Below are 19,687 nucleotides of genomic sequence, written 5' to 3' on the forward strand. Positions count from 1 at the left end.
TAGTGATAGGTCATGGAATCTAAGCTGAGTAAAAAAAGAAGCAAGGGCATGAGGGAGTATGGTAAGGAAATATGATAGAATCAAAAGACTGGTGATCCCAATGGGGACAAGAATGGTTAGAAGAAGAGTGGTGGAAGAAGTGAGCCAGACAGAGAGAAGGTGGTATGCAAAGTATAGGATAATTGAAATGAACATTTTGGAGGTAATTCTTTCTCTTTTTTTCCCTGACAACATGTTTCTATAGCATATTCTGAAATCAATGAAAAATGAATTGAATTGTATTTATAGCAGAAGCACACTTCAGCATTGGGATTTTCGTGTGGTAAAATTTGGTGACCTAAGTAAGGGTTAAAAGCCACAGATGCCCAAGCAGTGGTGATTTAAACCCTAGACCCTCAGATTAAAAGTCTGATAGCCTACCAACTGAGCTCACGGGGTTGGAGATAATTTATCCAACAGTGTCTAGAACATAAGTATGGGAGATGGTAGCTGAGATGGAGTTGAAGAATAAATGATTGGATGCAAACAGATCAAGGACTTCAGAGGACAGGTTGTCAGATGGACTGTCCACATGGATGCTGAAGTCCTCAAAAATGGTGACAAGACAAATGATGGAAAGTAAGGCAACACCCAGGTAACAAATCTTCAACAAACGAAGGGGGATGACTGGAAAGGCAATGGGTAACAAAAAGAAGATGAGAGGAAAGGTGGTATATTCTGATAGGTTGTAGTCTAAAGGAGCTGGAAGTAGATGAGCTTAGGAAAGAAAGAGTAAACATCAGAAAGTAGTCTTAAGCAATAAGGAGGACACCATCATCTCCAGAATCTGAAATTCTTTGGGGTGGTTATTTTTTTTAGATTTAGTGCCTACTATGGGTTAATGACAGGGATGGTAAATTTTATCATAAGTGATCATTTCTAAGGGCTCTGCAGTCATTCATGTTAGCTGGGTTATTTCTCAAGGTTTAAATAAATTTTGTGAATACCCACATCAGTTTGAAACAGGGTCACCTTGATTTTGACCCAGTTTTCCAATCAAAGACAGACCATCAGGAAAGTCTGTATGCTGATAATACAAAATAGTTGCCAAATTGGAGAACTTTATAGGTTAGTGGTTTATACTAAATATATGCAAACATCCTCATACTTATGATGTCTGCTCCACTAGCACTTTTTGTGTGCTTAATCTGTGAGCTAGGTATCGATATCCCACCTTGATGAGTAAGTTTCCCAGAGAATGAATAACTTGCCCAAGGCCATACAAGCAGTCAGTGATATTGCTGGGATTTAAGCCTTAGTCTGTCTCAACCTGGAATTGTAGGTAGGAAAGCTCAGAGACAATGAGTAACTTGCTTAAGGCTATAAAACTATTCATTCAGAGATATTTCTGGGATTAAAACCCAGGTCTTGCCTCAACTTCTGCAACTCTGATTTAGGGGGACAGTTATTCACTTTTTCCAACACAATGCTTCTATTTCCTCACCTAGACCATCATTACACTTGGCCCACCCACCCCAAAACCTGTTCTTAACTTCCTTTGTTTTATGGTATCTTTCTTTCAGGAGCACCTAAATCTAGATGAACTGCTTTTCCCAAGCAGGTGCCCGTCAATGTGTTCGAGAAGCCACCCTGTTTATCATTTGTCTCTTCTACGAAATACCACATTTGTGAACCTATGTAACAAAAATGCACATTTCCTCCTTCTTGTTCTCTTGCCCAGTTGGGATCATTGTGCCTCATTATTCTGTACATAATCCTCATCAGTTCTCCCTTTCTCCATTTCAATGAAGTATCAAATGAATAGGCAATTGGACCTGAGATGGCTTCTAAGTCCCCTTCCAATTCTAAAATTCCGTGTGTCTATCAATGCTGTAGTTCTGGTTCTTGTCTTGAAACATGATATTTGTATCCCTGGTGGCAGATAATGTTTTTCCTTTGCCTCTCCATGTTTACCATCAGCAAAAATATGTAAAGTATTTCTTTTCAATGTTAGGTTTGTGTTTATGTACATAGTTTCTTCTATGATGTCAAGTCATAAGGTTTGATCATGAAGCCTCATGGTTTTCCATGTTTGCCACCCCAGATTCCAGGTACTCAGTGGTGACATGAAAAGATGATGTTGATTGACTTCTCTTTGAGGCTGAAAGTCGGTATGTTTTTATCAAGTTGTTCATGTTCTTTATCCAGAGGTCTACAAGTTGACTGTTTTTAGAAACTGTCTTGGCAATTTACCAGTTGAGCTTTGTCTATGGTAGTTTCTGATTTACCATGATTTTGCTCAAATAGGTATTCACCTACATCTAACACAATTTTGATATGGCTCTATAAGATAGATTAAATCATCCCCTGCCAATAGACCAACATTATTATGGTTAAAATTCAGTTATGTAAGCAGCAGTACCTTATTCACCAATGATCTGTGTTCCAAATATTCATCTACTCCAAGAAATGAAAGGTGCACAAGGAATTGAGGCCTGAGGATATTAATCCACTTGCTTGACTGTTGGCTATGAAGTTGCAATATAGTATACAAGTCCTTATTTGTATCCCAATTTGGGGGGGAAATTGTTAAGATTTAAGTCTTTTCTTTTTTTCCTGGTAGAATCAGACCTTTAGTAATCCATAGTGATGAACTATGATTGTCCCTACTCCCCATAAAAACACTATTTTTAAAACTAAAAATTAAAGTGGAATAATGCTTGTGGCAAAAGGAAGGAGAGAAGTGAGGTGGCAGCTCCATGGGAAAGTGAACTCAAGATGGGAGGAAGACCAGATTATTTACACACTAAGGAGAATGATACAGGAGAGAGGAAAAGATTTTCTGGAGTGAGGTCCTCGAATAGGCAAGAGGGAACGCAAGCTGTGGTTGGCCTCAACTAGGAACATGGACTTTGTGTCTGCTAACAGGAGAGAAAACCAGACATGTTGTGACAAAAAAAAATGGTGGGTAGTTGAGTATTATGAGAAGAGCTTATAGAAAGTGTCTTATGGATGCTTCAATCTCTTTGATGTAAGTAGAAGTAAGGTCTTCAACTAAAAGTGAAGATGGTAGTATAGGTGGTAGAGAACTTGAGGGAGAACAGAAAATCTGAAATAGCCATCTACAAGAGAAGGTGAATGAACAGACAAGGACAATGGAGTATGCTTGCCAGGCGAGGTCAGGGGCCCACTCCTCCCTCTTTGCCCACCATAGCAATAAACACATAACCATAATCACAGCTTAGAAATTGATCATGTCTTCAATTTAACACTTAATAGTTATAGGTTCTCTAATTGTGTGTGTGTATGTGTGTGTGTGTGTGTGTGTGTGTGTTTAGTGTCTCTTAAGCTAGATAGCAACCTCCTCAAGGTCATAGAGTGTGTCTTGTATTTCTTTGTGACCCCGCAGTGACTACCAAAGGAACTGGGCACACAGCAGAGTTTTCCTGAATACTGATGGCATTCCATTAGAACCATATGCTGCCTCTCTAGAATCAGAAACTGACCTGGTGTAGCACAGCTCACAGAAAGAGAATGTGGTTCAGAAGGTTGCTTCAGAGCTTCTTGGACTTTTCGGCTTAGAGATTTTGGCTTAGGGGCCACGTTTGGGAGGGCACCAACTGAGATACAAATACCCACACTGGAGTGTTGTCTGTTCTGTGAAGACTTGAGACTACAGTGTTCGCCTTAGAAGACTTCCTTGTGTTCATTATAATATCTCTGGGCAGGCCTGATGAAACCTTACCCAGCCCATGGCAACTAAAGTGAAATCTTTATCTGTAGCATTTAGATGAGTTAACTGAGATTTATTCTTAATCCATTTGCTTGCTCATTTTTCAAGAACATTTGGATATTTGTTTCCTACCTCTATGTTTTCAATTTATAGAAACTACAATTTCAAATAAGAACATTTGATTCAACTTTTAGTACTAAGCTGCTTCTGCCAGCTAAGAGGTTTGAGGCAACTTGAGATTTTAGTTTTTTATTATTGCTTCTTTAAACCATGATTACTATAACAGGTTATTTTTACATGTCAATTTTCTTGAGAACTACTCCTAGATTCTTATATTTCTAATCTTATTTCAACTTTAAATTATCTACCATGCCTCAAGTCTAGCCTATTCTCTACCTGCATTAAAAAAAAATTACTTTGGTTTCATGTTGTTTAGTTAAAGCCCACAGTTAGTGCCCAGAACACATTTTCTCTTTGTGTTTCTAGGCCTCTTTTCAAAGTGGGTCGGTGCCACAATCAATTAATCCAGGTGCTGGATAGAAGAATACATGTAGAAGAATATAGGTTGTATTTCCACCTCTTAACATGTTGTCTATTATGCTCAAGAACTATTTTATGAGCAACAGAATAAACAGATATACGAATAAATGTCTACGTGCAGACATAAATGCATACAAGAGGAGAAGGCCCAAGCAAGGCAGTAGGAGAGGTCACAAGGACAAGCTGTCCCCACAGCTGCTGCAGGGATAGGGGCTTGGAAGAGAGGGCAGAAAGTTTGAGGAATTGAAAAATCTGCCGAAGTTTTCAGCCAGAAGGGTGGGAGTTGAGGTAGGGGTGAAAATACTTTAGCAGAAGCTAAAGGTACAAACAGAGCAAAGCATGTCTAGAGTAGAGTCAGTAGTCCAATTTTGACCAGAGGGACAGATGAAGTTATATAATATGAGGTCTATTTGCTTGCAAAAATTATTTCAGGCTGATTTGTAAAGGGCTTGATAGTTGTATTGATTCCATAATAACCTCAACAAAAAGTTGGCATGATTCAATACATTATTACCCTCAGGGTGAAGAACATTGTGAAGCAGGTATCTACAGTCTAAATGTCTACATATTTTTTTTCAAGTCTAATGCCTTTCTAATGGCAAGACTCATTAGAGGTCGCTTAGAACTAATTCTTTTTGGAGGAAATTTTAAAATATAAGCAGCACAACAAATAAAAGCATCTCTTTTTTTCTGGTTGTGGAGAACACTGAATCACATGATTTTACAAAGGTCACTTGCTCAGTGGCACAGTCGGTCTGACCTTCATCTGCCTTTATGTATGTTTCGTGCCCTCAGACCTTCCCAGGGGAGGCTCAACTTGACAGTAGAAAGGAGGGTCCACAGGGAAAGAGCTCAGTTCAAGGTCTTAAAGTATCACCTTTGCTTGCTCTTTCTTTTCTTTTGCTCTTTCCTTCTTCTCCCTGCTTTTTTACGTTTGTTTTGTTTTGCACATATACACTTACTTAACTGGAACTATGGGATCTAGCATTATAATTCTGAACATATCAGATTTCAAGTGTGTCTCTGTCTCAAGGTTTAAAATCAGACTTCCTGGGCAAGAAGAAAGCCTGCACTCCACTCCCAGCAAGTGACTGGGACGTAACAAACATCTGGAATGTATACTCGGCTTCTTTACATGGTGACGGATAGACCCACTCTCATTGCGTTCTTCCAGGACTATAAAAACGTGTTAACATGCTTACATCACACACTTCAGCTTGTTTGTAGAAGGCAGGGTTTTGCCACATGATATTTATTTGAGAAAGTAAATAACAGTCCCATTCACAGTGATGCTGTGGTCAGGGCACCCATGTCAGCCCAGCCCTGGCATTTCCTGCCCATTTGCCGGACTTAACCTAATTGCTTGACACTGAGCTGTGTAAACTTATTTTCCAGGCAATGGAGTTCACTTACTCCAAGAAAATACAGTTTTCTCTAGTTTGGGGTGACCCCGGCTTTAGTGTGGGTGGTGGGACAGCCCCCAAAGGACGAGATGCACCTTGCCATTATGCGTTTCAGAAATAGCTCTCCTGTCACAAAGAAAATCCCTCCTGTGTGGGATCGGACAGCCTCTTGTTTGGCATGCCTGGGGCACGGTTGGCGCTGAAATTTTTCAAAAGGGCTCAATGAAGGTCCTGTGGAATTGTTATTTATAAACTGCAAAAATGCAAATTTGTCACCACTGGGGCTCAGTGCTGACAATCGTTGTTGTCTGGTTATTCCTGATTACACTTAGTGTCTGTTCTTGGTTCCTCTCTCCCACTGAAGAGATTTCCTTCCCCAGGAGCTTTGGGTTTTCCATCACGCCTGTTTTGTGTTGAGGTCCTAAGAGGTGGTAGGGTTGGGCTCACAAGGGTCCTCTGCCCCACTGAGGCTGCCCACAGAGGCAACACATGGTACATCGTCTGTGGTTTGATGACACTTGCTTTATCTGCAAAAGCCACAAAAATGAGTGGGTTGGAAAAGTCCAGATGTTGGAAGACATGACCTAGATAGCCTCCTGAGAAAAACAGATGCCCTCACTTAGCAGCCCCAGCCTCTCTCCAAACTTTGCAAATGCTACAATTGCCTCTGGAGGTCTGTTGCTTTCCAAAGCAATGGAGTGAGTTTAACAACCTTGGCACCTTGCAGAGCAACTAGCCAGTCCAGGATGTGGGATTGCTACCTTGATAGGAACCCAAGCTGGGAAGGAGCCTGCCAGTTGGATTGGCAGTGCTCAAGCTCAGCAAGATCCAAATCTTAAGTCACCATTTTCCTTGTGAAGAGTCAGGGATGTAAAGCCAGAGAGCAGTTGATTAAAGGGAACAAGTTCAGCTAGTATTCATTAGCCAGGGAAAGAGGGGAAAGAAAAAGAAGGTAAAACAAAACAACGTGAAGAATAACCGGTAGCCAAAGCCAAAATACTAATCAGTGAGCACATAATTGGGTCAAACCATCCTACCCTGACTTGCAGGAAGTTCAGTAAGCCTTTAGGAACTGTCTATCATGAGCTCCATTTGGAAATGGCCAGATGGGAAAAGCAACAGCTTTCTGAGAAGCCACAAGCTGCACCGATTCTAAGGCAGGTTGACAGGGATTTCCTATGTTTATCTATCGCATGGCAACCTACAGAGGCTGCCCTAACCTTAGGAAATATAGACACCAAAGACTGAGTTGGCCCTAGCCTCTAAGACTCTCAAGAAGGAAGACAGAAATTGTCATTAAGTGGGAAATGTTTAGGCCCTTACATCTCATCAGATCAAATTTTATACAAATCAGAGTGGGATTCAGTAGATAGATATTTGACGATGTGACTTGCTTTGTTACAGAGGGCTACATCTGTACCCCAGAAAACCTGTCCTCAGCTTCCCCTGCAGCGGGAAGAGTGCAAGTGGCTCCCTCTCTAAGGCAGGCTTGGGCTCTTGGACCTTCTGCTCTGGGAGAGTCATTGTCTATTGCTGTGGCTTTGGTTGCTTGTTTTGCTTATAAGAAGCAAATTCATATGGTGGAAAAACTTGTTTTCTTCTCTACGTATTCAGAGGCAGTAGCTCAGGCTGGTAAGAATGAGGGCCAGTAAGCATAATCCTTCCCTATTAGTTTCTCCTAAAATACTCCAAATATGACTATAACCAGGTTCCATCCTAAGTGTTTGTCCCTGAACTTTTCAGACTGGCTATTCTGGAAATAGCTATTATGATTATACTAAACTGATGTTTAGGATGAATCACTTCTTCATTGTGCACCAGTGAAAGTACAGCATTACACTGTGAAGCACATAGGAGTTATACCACAAAATACTGGAGGAGATCATCCATCTACTCAAAGCATACAAACCATAGTGTGGAGTATTAGACCAACCTGAATTTGAATCCTGGCTCGGTAATTTACTAGCTATGAACATTAGGCAAGGTATGGAACTTCTTTTGGCTCAATTTTCTCCTCATTCATTCCACAAATATTTCTGACCATCGGGTCTGTTCCAAGAACTGAACCGGGCACTTTGAAAAGAAAGCGGAAGGAGAGTATCTACTTCCTTGAGGTGTGTGAGAATCAAGACAGACAATGAAAACAATATGAAAGGAAGAGTTAAATATAACTGATACTCAAGAATAGTAATGGTCATTATCATTATTAACGAACACATATTTATTGAAAACCTATTAGAAGTGAAGAACCGTGCCGGGGCTCGGGACGCGCTGAGCAATAACAGGTTCCAAAGAAGCCGTGGTGAACATCGGCAGGAGAGGAGGCTGCTGAGGAAGGGAGTGTTTTGAATGGCAAGAGCAACCGAGCACAGATGTTTGTGTGTGATTGTGTGCATGTGTTTGAGCCCTAGAAATGGATGTGCGTGTCTTGTGCACACATTTGGTCCCCTTGGTGGTGGGAAAATATGAAACACTTTATTTTCTTGTCATCAGTGAGCAGCATCTTTGTAAATTATTAATGGCATAATCAAGGCAAGTGTCCTGTGACTTTTTTTGGCAAAGATCAGAGAACAGTAAGTGCAGGAGCCAAAAGTTTAAGAAAAATGTATGGGAGGAAAACTTAGAATTGGGAAATGCAATCTATTAACTTGACTTTCCTTTTCTGCAACTGGGTGAAGCCTGTTATTTCCGTTCAGTCTTAGTGAGGGAGGGCCAGTGAGGGCACTTTTTGAGAAACGCTGGTGTGATGGTTAATTATATTGGTCAACATTCTAGATGGTTCTGGGGAAGTGCTTTTTAGGCAAGGGGAACATTTAAATCAGTAAACCTTGAGTAAAGCATATTATGCTCCATAAAATGGATGGGCCTCACCTAATCAGTCAAAGGCCTTAACATTTACAAGAAAATTGCCCTCGCCAAAGAAGAGGGCATTTTGCCAGCAGATGACCTTTGGGCTCAAACTGTGGTGTTTCCCTGAGTCTTCAGCCTGCCCTGTAGATGTTGAACTTGCTAAGCCCCCATAATCACATGAGTCGATTCCTTAAAATAAATTGACAAATAATAGATGAGATAGGGAGATAGATAGGGAGATAGATGATAGATGATAGATATTGACCCAGTTAGTTGTGTTTCTCTCGAGAACCCTGACTACTGCAAATGGGGTAAAATACTTATTTTGATCTCTGAAAGAAGCCGAGGCCTTCACCAAGATGTAAAAAGGATCAAAGTGTGTTGTAGGTCTGTCTGAGTGTCTGCAAAGTGCACCTGGCACACCTTTACTCCACGAGCATGGGTCTGTGCTGGGTGGAGGATGAGGTACAGTCTCCAAGGGTAAATGCTTACCAGACGGATCATTACCAAGGGCCCCTCTAAATTCTGTATCTTCTCTTCAACTGATTACCTAAACTTCTATCTATGCAGGGAACCCTACCAAGAAGTCTGAAGTGTTCCTAGCAGCTACTTTAAAAAAAAAATCCTCACCTAAAGACACGCTGGTTGATTTTAGAGAGGGGGGAATGGAAGGAGAGAAGGAGAGAAACATCCATGTAAGAGAGAAGCATCTACGTGACCATACCAGAGACCAAAACCACAACCTAGGTATGTATCCTGCCCAGGAATGGAACCAGTGACCTTTCAGTTTACGAGATGACTCTCCAACCAACTGATCCATACCAGCCAGGGCACAGCTGCTTTTAGGTAAACAGTTGAAGGTAAAGGTTATGTACCCTGTTCTCAAGGAGCACAACGTAATGTTTCTTCCTTAACTGGCCCATATAAAGAGTGGAATATTCCGACAAACCAGGTTTTCTAGGAAGTTCAGAGTTTGCCAGAAACAAGACTTTTTGCCTCCACCTTTATCAAGCACAATCATTTTGGTTTTGGTAAGTAGATTTTAATATAAAGACTAGAATTAAATCTTTCGAAATGGAATCTCTGGCAAGAGCATTGGCACCGCAGTTCTTCTTACCCAGGACTGCTCAGGCTGGCCTAGGTTATAATGTGACCTGGGTCTGTTGTTACATATTTACCTTGAGCCACCATGCCATTCCCAGACTTAATCACAGACTCAGTTACATGCGAAGCTCTGTACGCAGGGGAACCCTAAGGGAATGAAGAGTGTTTTCCAGTCTTGCAGCTCTGTGAAGTCTACTGATGGAAGAGGACAGTAAAGGGCTTCCATGGTACATGCATCTGCGAGTGAGGATACAGCCTCAGCTCCCACATCACCTCAACACTGAGAGCCTCCTCATTCCTGTATAATTTTGCCCATGCTGTTCCTTCTGCCTGGACTAGTCTTTATGTTCTTGTCCATCTTGGAGGTGAACTCATGCCTCAAGACTTAAACGTTCTTCAGTCTACCAAGCCTTTTTCCAAACTCTATGACAGGTGGGATAAAAAAATGAGTGTGAGCCTACAAGATCTCCAAATTATCAAGAAACATAATTAGTACACACATATGGTGGCATTTTTTGATACCCAGTATTCCCTTCTTTGCTGTGGTTATGTCTTTTTTCCTAAAGCATGATATCACATACTGCAGTAAGACCAAACACCAGACATTCAAACGCCAATTATACACATTTTGTCATAACTTGCTGCCACTTGTAGTATAATTTTTTAAATTAATTTTTAAGACTTAGGTAAATATATTTTAAAGCTGCTTAAGCCCTGGCTGGCATAGCTCAGTGGATTGAGCATGGGCTACGAACCAAAGTGATGCAGGTTCGATTCCCAGTCAGGGCACATGCCTGGGTTGCAGACCATGGCCCCCAGCAACCGCACATTGGTGTTTCTCTCTCTCTCTCTCTATCTCCCTCTCTTTCCTCTCTAAAAATAAATAAATAAAAAATCATTAAAAAGAAAAAGCTGCTTAAAATGATCTATTTCAAAAACAGTGTCACTTGCCCCAAATAAAAGGTATTCTAAAAACAAAACACTGTTATTAAATTCTGGATAAAACCAATGCTTGTAAAGACTTTGGGCCTAAGATCGGTTGGTTTGGTTGGGTGGGTGGATGGTTGGTTGTTATTAAAAAGGAAGGTTAGGGAGCATTAGTCACTTAACACTGGCTAGTCCCAAACTGAGACTTTCTTCTTGGTGAATTCAGGATAAAAAGATAATTGAAAATAGAACCACTTCCACACTTAAGTGATTTTTAGATGCCATATCTCGGGCTCTCAGAGTTTTGGTGCACAGTTTGAACACCGATGTAGTAGGAAGTACGCTGAACATACAGGGAGACTGGATTCAGGATCCACTCGTAACCACATACGTTTATTTTATTAAAAGCCCCTTTTCTGCCCTGGCTGGCGTAGCTCAGTGGATTGAGCTCGGGCTGCCAACCAAAGTGTCGCAGGTTCGATTCCCAGTCAGGGCACATGCCTGGGTTGCAGGCCATGGCCCCCAGCAACTGCACATTGATGTTTCTCTCTCTCTCTCTCCCTCTCTCTCTCTTTCCCCCTCCCTCCCTTCCCTCTCTAAAAATAAATAAATAATTTTTTTTAAAAGCCCCTTTTCTCTGGTTTCACTCACATGTGGAATCTAATGAACAAACTGAAGTAACAAGCAAAACAGAGACAGACTCAGAGAGCAGGTTGATGGCCCTTGGTAGGGGACAGTGTGAGGGGAGGCGGGGTTGAGCAATAAGGAGAAAGGACTCATGGACATGGACAACAGCGTGGTAATTGGGGGAGGATATAAGGGGAAGTATGCCATATAAATGGTAATGGAAAAAATACAGTAAATTTTTTTAAAGTCCCTTTTTAAAGACGTCCCTATCTACTCTTGCTGCCCACCTCCTCACTTTTATTTATAGAATGAAGTAGTTGGTCATTTAATTCTCAGAGAGTTTCTTTTTATGTTAAATATTTTCCCTTTAAAATCATTAATTTTCCAGACTTTCACTCAATCAACCCAATGTGTTGAGTCCATACTGGGAGTTAAGCGTAGGGAACGCAGCCATGAAGACATCTCTGCCCTCAGGCAGTCTACCTTTCTTTCTCCCCTTAGCACTTTACACCTTTTTAAAACCACAGTTATTAACTATACAGCGTATTTATTTTAAAAGGATTCATAAAGCTAAAGATCAGTGAAGCTGAAAGTATATTAGAACCCAGAGCTTTTCAAAATGCCCACTCCTCCCAAACGCCAAACAACGGTTAAGCTTGCGGTGGCAGTTTCCCCACAGCCCACTAGAGGGCGCGCACATTTTTTTGATTCCAAAAGAAAGCAGTTTGTGGGTACTGTCCCCGAAGTTTGGAGCTGGTGTCTCGTTTCCCCACTTTGTATTCGACTTGGGGCACTTGTGGTCGAGCCCTCTGGTTGTCTCAGTCCACGAAGCCATCCTCGCCCCATGCAGCGACTCCTCGCCTGCCATTCCGAAGAATTCTTTTGCTCCCAAAACCACAGCAGTTTTGCTTCTGACTGCTTTCAGCATTTGCCCTTTTGACATTTTAGAAGAAATAAGATCCAAGTTTGATGTTGAAAAGAAAGCATTGATTTCTTTAGCGAGAGGATTTCTACTCCCTATTACTGTTTTCCCTAGCTGTGGGGAAAATGCTCCTCTAAGGATTTAAAGCAGCTCCTTTGAGCTACACAGGATCTTTCTGAGGAATAACAGAGCTCCTTCTGAGCAGACCTTTTGGAGCCGACATCAGTCCCCTTGTTCAGCAGAATGTTGTATTTCTGAGGCCCGGTCTTTCCCCCTGACTTTTACATTCTGAGTCGACAAGCTCTTGATCTCAAACCTTGGAGAATACACTCCCAGACCAACCCTCCCCACAAACCGTGATCCAAGACACACGTCCAATACTTTCCCCAAGTTCTTCGCCTGGTGGGTGGCCCTAGAGCCTTAGACCTCACCCTTTATTTGATTCTGAAGTCCTCCTACCTCCAACTATCCATTTGGAGCTTTTCTTGGGGGTCAGCAAAAGCATGAATAAAGTACATTGTAAATATGCTCTAGTGCACATGGATATGAAATTAGCTTTGGGGCCAGCTCCCCTGCAGTCGGCACTGGGAGGATGGGGAACGCGGCTGGAACAGAAAGAGTGGGGACTGGGCCTTGCCCACCCCTTTCTGTGAATCTCTGTCAGCCTACACGTTAAGGAGATGAACAACTGTCCCTCTGTCTTCTTTTTAAGGCGTTGGAAGTCTTCTGAGGCTGCAGCTCTATGCAAATGTGCTATTCAAGAAGTAGGCTTTAGGGTAGAGTCACTTATGTCCCATCAGCAATGTATATGCAAAAGGTGAAACCGGGAATCTGTGGTTCCAGGAGTGGGTGTTCTCATGATGAGCACGCTCTAGCAATTAGCTGTTTTGATGGTACACGATGCCCATATCTAACTGTCAGATTGTTCCAGACAGGAGATGACACAATCCTCCAAGTCATTTTAGAATGACCTCATACATAGGTTTCTCTCCAGAGGGACTTCAGGAGGTGAACTTCCTGGGGATTAGATTCACTACCACCTCAGACTCTCTGGTAATAGGTGCACTCATTTCTTCTTCTCCTAAACAGGTACAACACTTAGTCTTTACAAGCAAGTCCTGTGGCACATTTATTGCCCTTTCCCTTTCATGTTGATTCTGGAATTAGCAAAGAAAATGGCTATTTCTCTAGGAAATTATTGCCCTGTTCTGGGGCTGGCTCACCCTACACAGAAATAGAGACCATTCCCCACATTGAAATATACAATAATCACTCCAGGAAATTGCTTTTCCTATTGGAAACCGAGAGCTCACATTGGAGTGTTTCCACAGCACAGCTGATGATAATTACGACTCACTGAAATTTCAGTTTTCTTTGATTGTGACATAAAAACTGGGACATAAATTAAAACTCAATTATCCTTTAAGGGTAATTGGGGTTATAAAACCAAGAGACTGTGAGTCAGTGTGTCTATATTATAGGAGCACAGATTCCGATGGGGTGGTGTGTGTTCCGTCCCCCAAAGCAGACCTTCCCATGACATGGTTGCCCAGGGCATGCCAAGAGAGTACAACCAGACTGGGCTCCAGCCTTGGAGAAATGCAAGAAGCTTCTAGGACACTTGGAACAATTAAACTATGCTAAAACTGCAATGGGAAAGTCCTGGCCTTCACCTGTGAAGGTACCTGGGAATGGAGCAAGGCGCTCAGGGACAAAACTCCATCCAATTGGTACCTGAGGCCGTGCACGTGGAAATGGCAGTTCTTTCTGCCTGGGAGACAGGTGCTGCTCTTTGGTTATATAATCTCCATCATCAAAGTCTACAAGAGGAGGATGGACTTCGTTTTTCACAAAGGGGGTGGTCTGCAAAAGCTGCAGGGGGAAAAAAGAGATTATTGGTAAATCAAGTAATAAATGAAATGTATGAAGGGGACCTCATCTAAGGAAGTGTTGCATTACTCTTTAAGTGCAGGAATCGGCCACCCATCTGCAGATGCCTGCCTGGCCATCTCTCGACAATGCGTGTTTGTATCCGCTGACACATCCCACTGTTGTAGCCGGAGGCTCTCATGATGCATCCCTTCTCCCCAGTCTGGATTTTCAAAAGGTTTTCGCTTCCCTGTCTTTCCAGAGAACGTGTTACTCCCCCACAGTGTGTGCTGTTTGTATTTGTAAAAGAGCAGATACCCATCACAGGACAGTAATATTTCCTCTCTGTCTCCGCCACTAAGCCGAAAGCCCTGCGGGGCTTTGACCATGATGTTCGTAGTTGGGCGCATAGTAGGCACTCAATAAATGATGCTGAATTGGTGCACCACCAAAGTGATGTTAAGTGCACAGAATGTCTAACTTTTCTTTCTGGAAGATAAACCTTGCCTCAAATTATTAACCACACAGAGGACTTGACCAAACCAAACCCCCTTCCAAAACCACCCAGGTTTTCCTTTGAGGGCACTCATGCTTGCAAACAGCTTTCTACCCACAGAACAACAAAAAGATTCAGACTAGGGTTTCCAGCACCTTCTGTGTTCACTTGATGCATCAGTATCATCTTGTTTTCTGAGAATCATGAGAGAGAAATGCACGATCCAGGTTATTCCCACCTTCCCTAGGAAACCATGCCTGGATAGGTATCCAGGGGAAGTCTATAGTTCGCTTTCTTATCTACTACGTCAAAAAACCAAAGAGAAATTGCCATGCACTGTATCAACAAGAGATCAGAACCTGATTCTCAATGGCAAAGGCAAGTGTACATATAAATAGCAAAACAGCTGGCTTGGACCATGTTGCCGGCCACTCGTCCAGTTGAGGGATTTGAATGACATCATAACCCTTGAGAGGGTATTGCTAGCCAGCTGGTGTTATTTAGAATACACAAACATTGGACAAAGAAAACACACACACACACACACACACACACACACACACACACACTGAGTTTTGAGTTCTGCAGAAAAATACGACAATGGGAAAATAGTTGGCCTCTCAGGTGCCCTTTCCCTGGGGGGTGATAGACAGCCTACTAGAGGAAGGAAGAAAAAGATTTTATTTTTTCAGTTGGCTTTACAGCTCAGCAAAATCTTTGCCCTGTCGCGGGCAAAAAGCACGAAAACAGTGTCGTCCTGAAGGGAGCCAATTGCAAGGCTGCCTGCCCCTCTTCCAGGTTCTAGGAAATGAGATCATTCCCCTCGCTTGGCAGGCAGGACAAGGGGTCACCCCGGCACTGTTTTCCAATCTAGTCTACTCCAGTCACTTCAGGGTTAAAACTGGAGGTTTTGCTTGGGGTGGTCTTCACTTCTTTTTTTAAAAAAATGTTGCGTGTGTTCTAGAATTTAAAATTGCTCGCCCATCCCCCACGCATCTTCCTTTAATGCCGATAAGGTGTGTTAACAGATGTGTGTGTGTGTGTCTTCATGCCCAGGAGAAAGTTAATCAGAAAGCTGATCTTCCTTTTCTATGGCAGCATCAGTATTTTTAATATCTACTCACCCTGTCACTAACACACATTCTTTTAAGGGAAAAAAATGCTTCTGTGCTCTAGTTTTCAAATGCAAAGGTATGATGTTATTTGTCACCGTGCCCAAAAAAGTCCTTACTCGGTAACTTTGCCAGAAGAGGGAGAGAGAGAGAAGGCAAATGTTCCCCCAGCTGTTTCCTGTCTACAGTGTCTGTGTTTTGTAGATAAATGTGAGGATTTTCTCTAAATCCCTCTTCTGTTTGCTAAATCTCACTGTCACTGCTAAATTCAGAGCAGATAGAGCCTGCGCAATGGAATAAAGTCCTCAAAATTGAAATGTGACATTGCTCTCAACATCTCCCATCTCTCTGGATTTCTTTTTGCCTCATTATTCCTGCTAACCAATTCATTTCCAGACTTTGCACTTCAGAAGCAATGGAAAAAATCAGCAGTCTTCCAACCCAATTATTTAAGTGCTGCTTTTGTGATTTCTTGAAGGTAAATATTTCTTACTCTTTGAAGTCATTGGGGAATTTTCTTTAAATTGGGTACTGTTTGCTTCTGCCTGGGAATGTTATTCACTTTAGAATTTTCATTGTTTCGGAACTGGGAGATATTTATAAATTGCTGAATATGCAATTCTGTAGGATCTGAAAAAATAGCTCCGGGAGATGGATGCCTTTGCACAGAAATATGTATGAGTAGAAACTATTGCAAGGTACTTATGCTAAATCCTCCACTTCTGCAGAGCTTCAGTGGTATCAGTGCAGAAGATTCCTTTAAATCCTGTCTATGGTTAAGGGCTATAGCGTGTGGATATGGACTTTGGAAAAAAAAATTTTTTTGCAGGTGCAGATGTTTAATTTTAAGACGCTGTTCTCATGTGTGTGGGAGTGTGTGTGTATGTATATGTAAGTGTGTGTGTGTGTGTGTAACTTGGTAGAATTTTATTACAAGGCATGCCACATACAAAGAGTTACATTTTAAATGGTATTAAAGCTTTTAAATATGATCTTTGGAGCTAAGGTCCCGGAACTCCCTGCACTTCTGCCCAGGGAGTCAAAGTTAGAGTGAAGTTTAATTTGCTCTTCCGAAAAAGAACTTGACAACTCTTGCTGACCTTGCATGTTTGTATAATTTAAACAAATGCATGCTGTATATGGAAAGCGGAAAATTTCTAGCAACTGCTTGTCCAAGTTTTCTGGTTTAAAGAGGACTTTCACAGGCAAAGTTTGGACTCAGGGCTTTGTGTTGTAAAACTCTGATTTCACAGTCGGTGCTGCGAAGTCTCTTTAGGTGAATTCGGCTGCCACTGTCAACGCACCGACTGACTTCTCGTTTCCCATTCTCTGGCCCCAGTTCAAGTTTCCATTCTCAGCAAAATTATATCCTTCAAGAACTTGTGTTTTTCCAATTTGCAAGCACTTTTAAGCCGCTGTCACTGGTTCCCTGATGAAATTGCCTGAGGTCTCAATTCATAAAATGTCCCTGCCCCTTAGTACAACATTCATTTGCTGCTTTTAAATACTCCACCACCAGGACTTTTCTGAGTAAGTGGCTCAGGAGGTAAGGGTCCATCCTTGTCAGGCACCTGAGGTTCTGCTGCCCTCGAGATGCCAAAATGCAGGCTGGCCACCTTGCTTTTAAAAGAATTCAAGGCACTATACGTATTTACTGTGTGGTCTGACGGCTGAGGGATGTGTCTACGGACTCAGATGATCATAAAGAGGCAATGGAGTGTTATGTCTGCCTTAATTACAAGTTTGGAAAACTGTCTCCAAATAAACTTTCCATGCTGTGTCTGCCGGGCTTTTCAGAAGCAGAGCTAGCAATGAGTTGTTACTTTTTCCTGCACTCTGAGCAGGAAGTGGTTTTGAGGGAGGTGAGTGGTCTTTCAAATGTAATTCAGGGAGGAAAGGTGTCCTGCCTAGAGGCAGAACTCACACGCTGATTGATTGTACTCTGAGGCTCAAGGTATTTTCCAAGTGTTTGAGTCAGAGGGAAGAGGGGCAGGGAGAGGACTGGAGCTTGGGTCACTGTTTGGGGGAGCTGCTATCTGCGTACTTACAATGGAAATCGGTGGCTTGATTGAAGGGAAGAGATTGACTCAAATCCCAGCTGTGCAATTTGTTCATTGTTTGAATGGACAAAAGGCAGTTTACCCAGACTCACAGCATACCTGCATGGGTGTCCAAATGTAACTAGATGCTTTCATAAACCCCACCCACAAAGCAGCACATGTTTTTAAGTCCTCAGTTTTCCATTCACATCAGCCTCATAATACCCACCCTGACCTGCTGTAAAAGATCTGGAACAAACAAAAATGGTTACACCTACAGTGAGTATTTTCTTATGACTATTGCCCTCAAATTTTGCTGGGCATTTTCATTGTAGCCCAGACATCTGGAATCAATTGATATTCCATTTATTTAAGATAAAAAAGGAAGGGCTTTTAAATTTTGGATTTGTAGAGGATTTTTGAGAAAGTGTTTTGATTTTGTTCCCTCTTTTTCTCTTCTCTTTCTGGTTCTTCCTTCCTTTCTCTCTATCACATCTTTCCTTTCTCTCTCTCCCTTTGTTTCTTTTGTGTTTGGCAAAACAAAAGGCCAAGGAAATGATGAACATATGGAGCCACTTGTTTCAAACTTTTAATTCCTAAACAAGTTCATTATTGTTTTCTTTTTGGGAACATAATGTGATGAATTCTCTGGGTCTCTGTGGGTATACTGAACTGTTTTGTGAACTGAAGGAAAATGCACTAGAGGTTCTATCTGGTCCTACAATTGTAAATGCTGATATTTATCTGACAGTATAACTCAGCAACAGAGAGAGAGAGAGAGAGAGAGAGAGAGAGAGAGAGAGAGAGAGAGAGAGAGAGAGAGAGAAATCTCTAACAAAAATCTTAAATTCTTAAATGCTAGAGATTTAGATGTATTGCTGGGTTTAAATGTGTTATACCAGAAATAACTGTTAAAAATATAGTTTTGACATCTAATGATGTTGTCAATTCACTAAGGCTATAAGTTGGGTCCTTTTTCCCTTGGATTTCATGAGAACTGAAGAACTTGAAGGGTTCTACAATTGCAGGTGCTCGGCCTTGAACATTACCATAAATTCAACAAAGAAGGGAGGCGTGGAGAAATAAGATTAGCAGCATAGGATACATTCTAGAACTGGCCCATTGCCAGAGTGTGGGGTATGTTCTGATCAATTACAAGTTGCTCTTTTGAAAAGGGCAATCAAGTCCAGTTGGGTTGGTTTTGTTGAGGCTTCCACTGGAAACATTGAAGGGTAAAACCCCCACCGATTATTTTATAGCTAAGGAAAATGAGGATTGGATGATGCTATGTTTCTAGCAGTCTCAGTGGTTTGGGCTTTGTGGAGGTGGAAGATTTCCATAGGACCTCAATAGGATTCTATTGAGAAAATGGAAGAAATGGTTCAATTGTGTTCAATTTTACCTCCTCTCCTACTTTATGTCCATTATTTATGATGATTTGCAAATAGAGGGAGCTTTTTTTGTGTGTGGTCAATTGCTTCACAAGAGCTGGGGGGTAGGGGTTTTTTCCCCAGTTGCTGAGCTGCAGCTCTGGGCACAAACATGAAAATATTAGTGGAAAGGATGGGGCACACTGTGCTACTGCTGAAGAGCTGTCATGTGGAGAGTTCATGGAGAGCAAGGAGAGTGGCAGGAAATGAATGACTGAATGAATCTGATTCTCCAAAAGCGATGGGGCTGAATGGAACCTGCCACTACTGGGAGGTTCAAAACAGGGCTCTTTTGATCATGGGAGCTGCCAGCCTGACTCCACGACCCTTTGGTAGGGTCCCTCACATCACCCCTTCGGAGTGGCTCTTCCAAGGCTGCTGAAAGGCGATGCATCTAAGAAAGGGGAAGCTGCTCACATTAGGAGCCTTCCTGGAAGAAACCACATCTCTGTGGCACGAGTAGCAATATGGAAAAACTTAATGATCACCTTAGCCTTGTTTCTCCTGCTTCGAGTGAGGATGGAGATGTGAGCCACAGGAATTCTGCCTCTGGCAGGGCTGCCACTTGGCAGGCTCTCACTGGCTGAGGCAAGCCAAGCAGGGGTCCCTGGGTATACTTCGCTCTAAAATGGATACAGTGTCACATAGGTCCCTCC

The 19,687-nt window shown here is 42.2% G+C and overlaps 1 protein-coding gene across 5 annotated transcripts in view; it reads left to right on the forward strand.

The window, feature by feature from the left end:
• Positions 1–15,707: 15,707 nt before the first annotated feature.
• Positions 15,708–19,687, forward strand: part of IGF1 (insulin like growth factor 1) — a 76,174-nt gene continuing 72,194 nt past the window's right edge. For 3 of the 5 annotated variants that reach the window (XM_045826384.1, XM_045826388.1, XM_045826385.1), the window contains exon 1: positions 15,708–16,040. In XM_045826384.1, the coding sequence (XP_045682340.1) occupies positions 15,978–16,040 (63 nt within the window). In that variant the 5' untranslated portion in view covers positions 15,708–15,977. Of the gene's footprint in view, positions 16,041–17,782; positions 17,881–19,687 lie in introns of those variants that run through there. The other 2 variants (XM_045826386.1, XM_045826387.1) reach the window with 1 other exon arrangement.

The sequence above is a fragment of the Phyllostomus hastatus genome, unplaced genomic scaffold (assembly GCF_019186645.2).
Source record: "Phyllostomus hastatus isolate PE091 unplaced genomic scaffold, TTU_PhHast_1.1 phas_scaffold_755, whole genome shotgun sequence".
Lineage (NCBI taxonomy): Eukaryota > Metazoa > Chordata > Mammalia > Chiroptera > Phyllostomidae > Phyllostomus > Phyllostomus hastatus.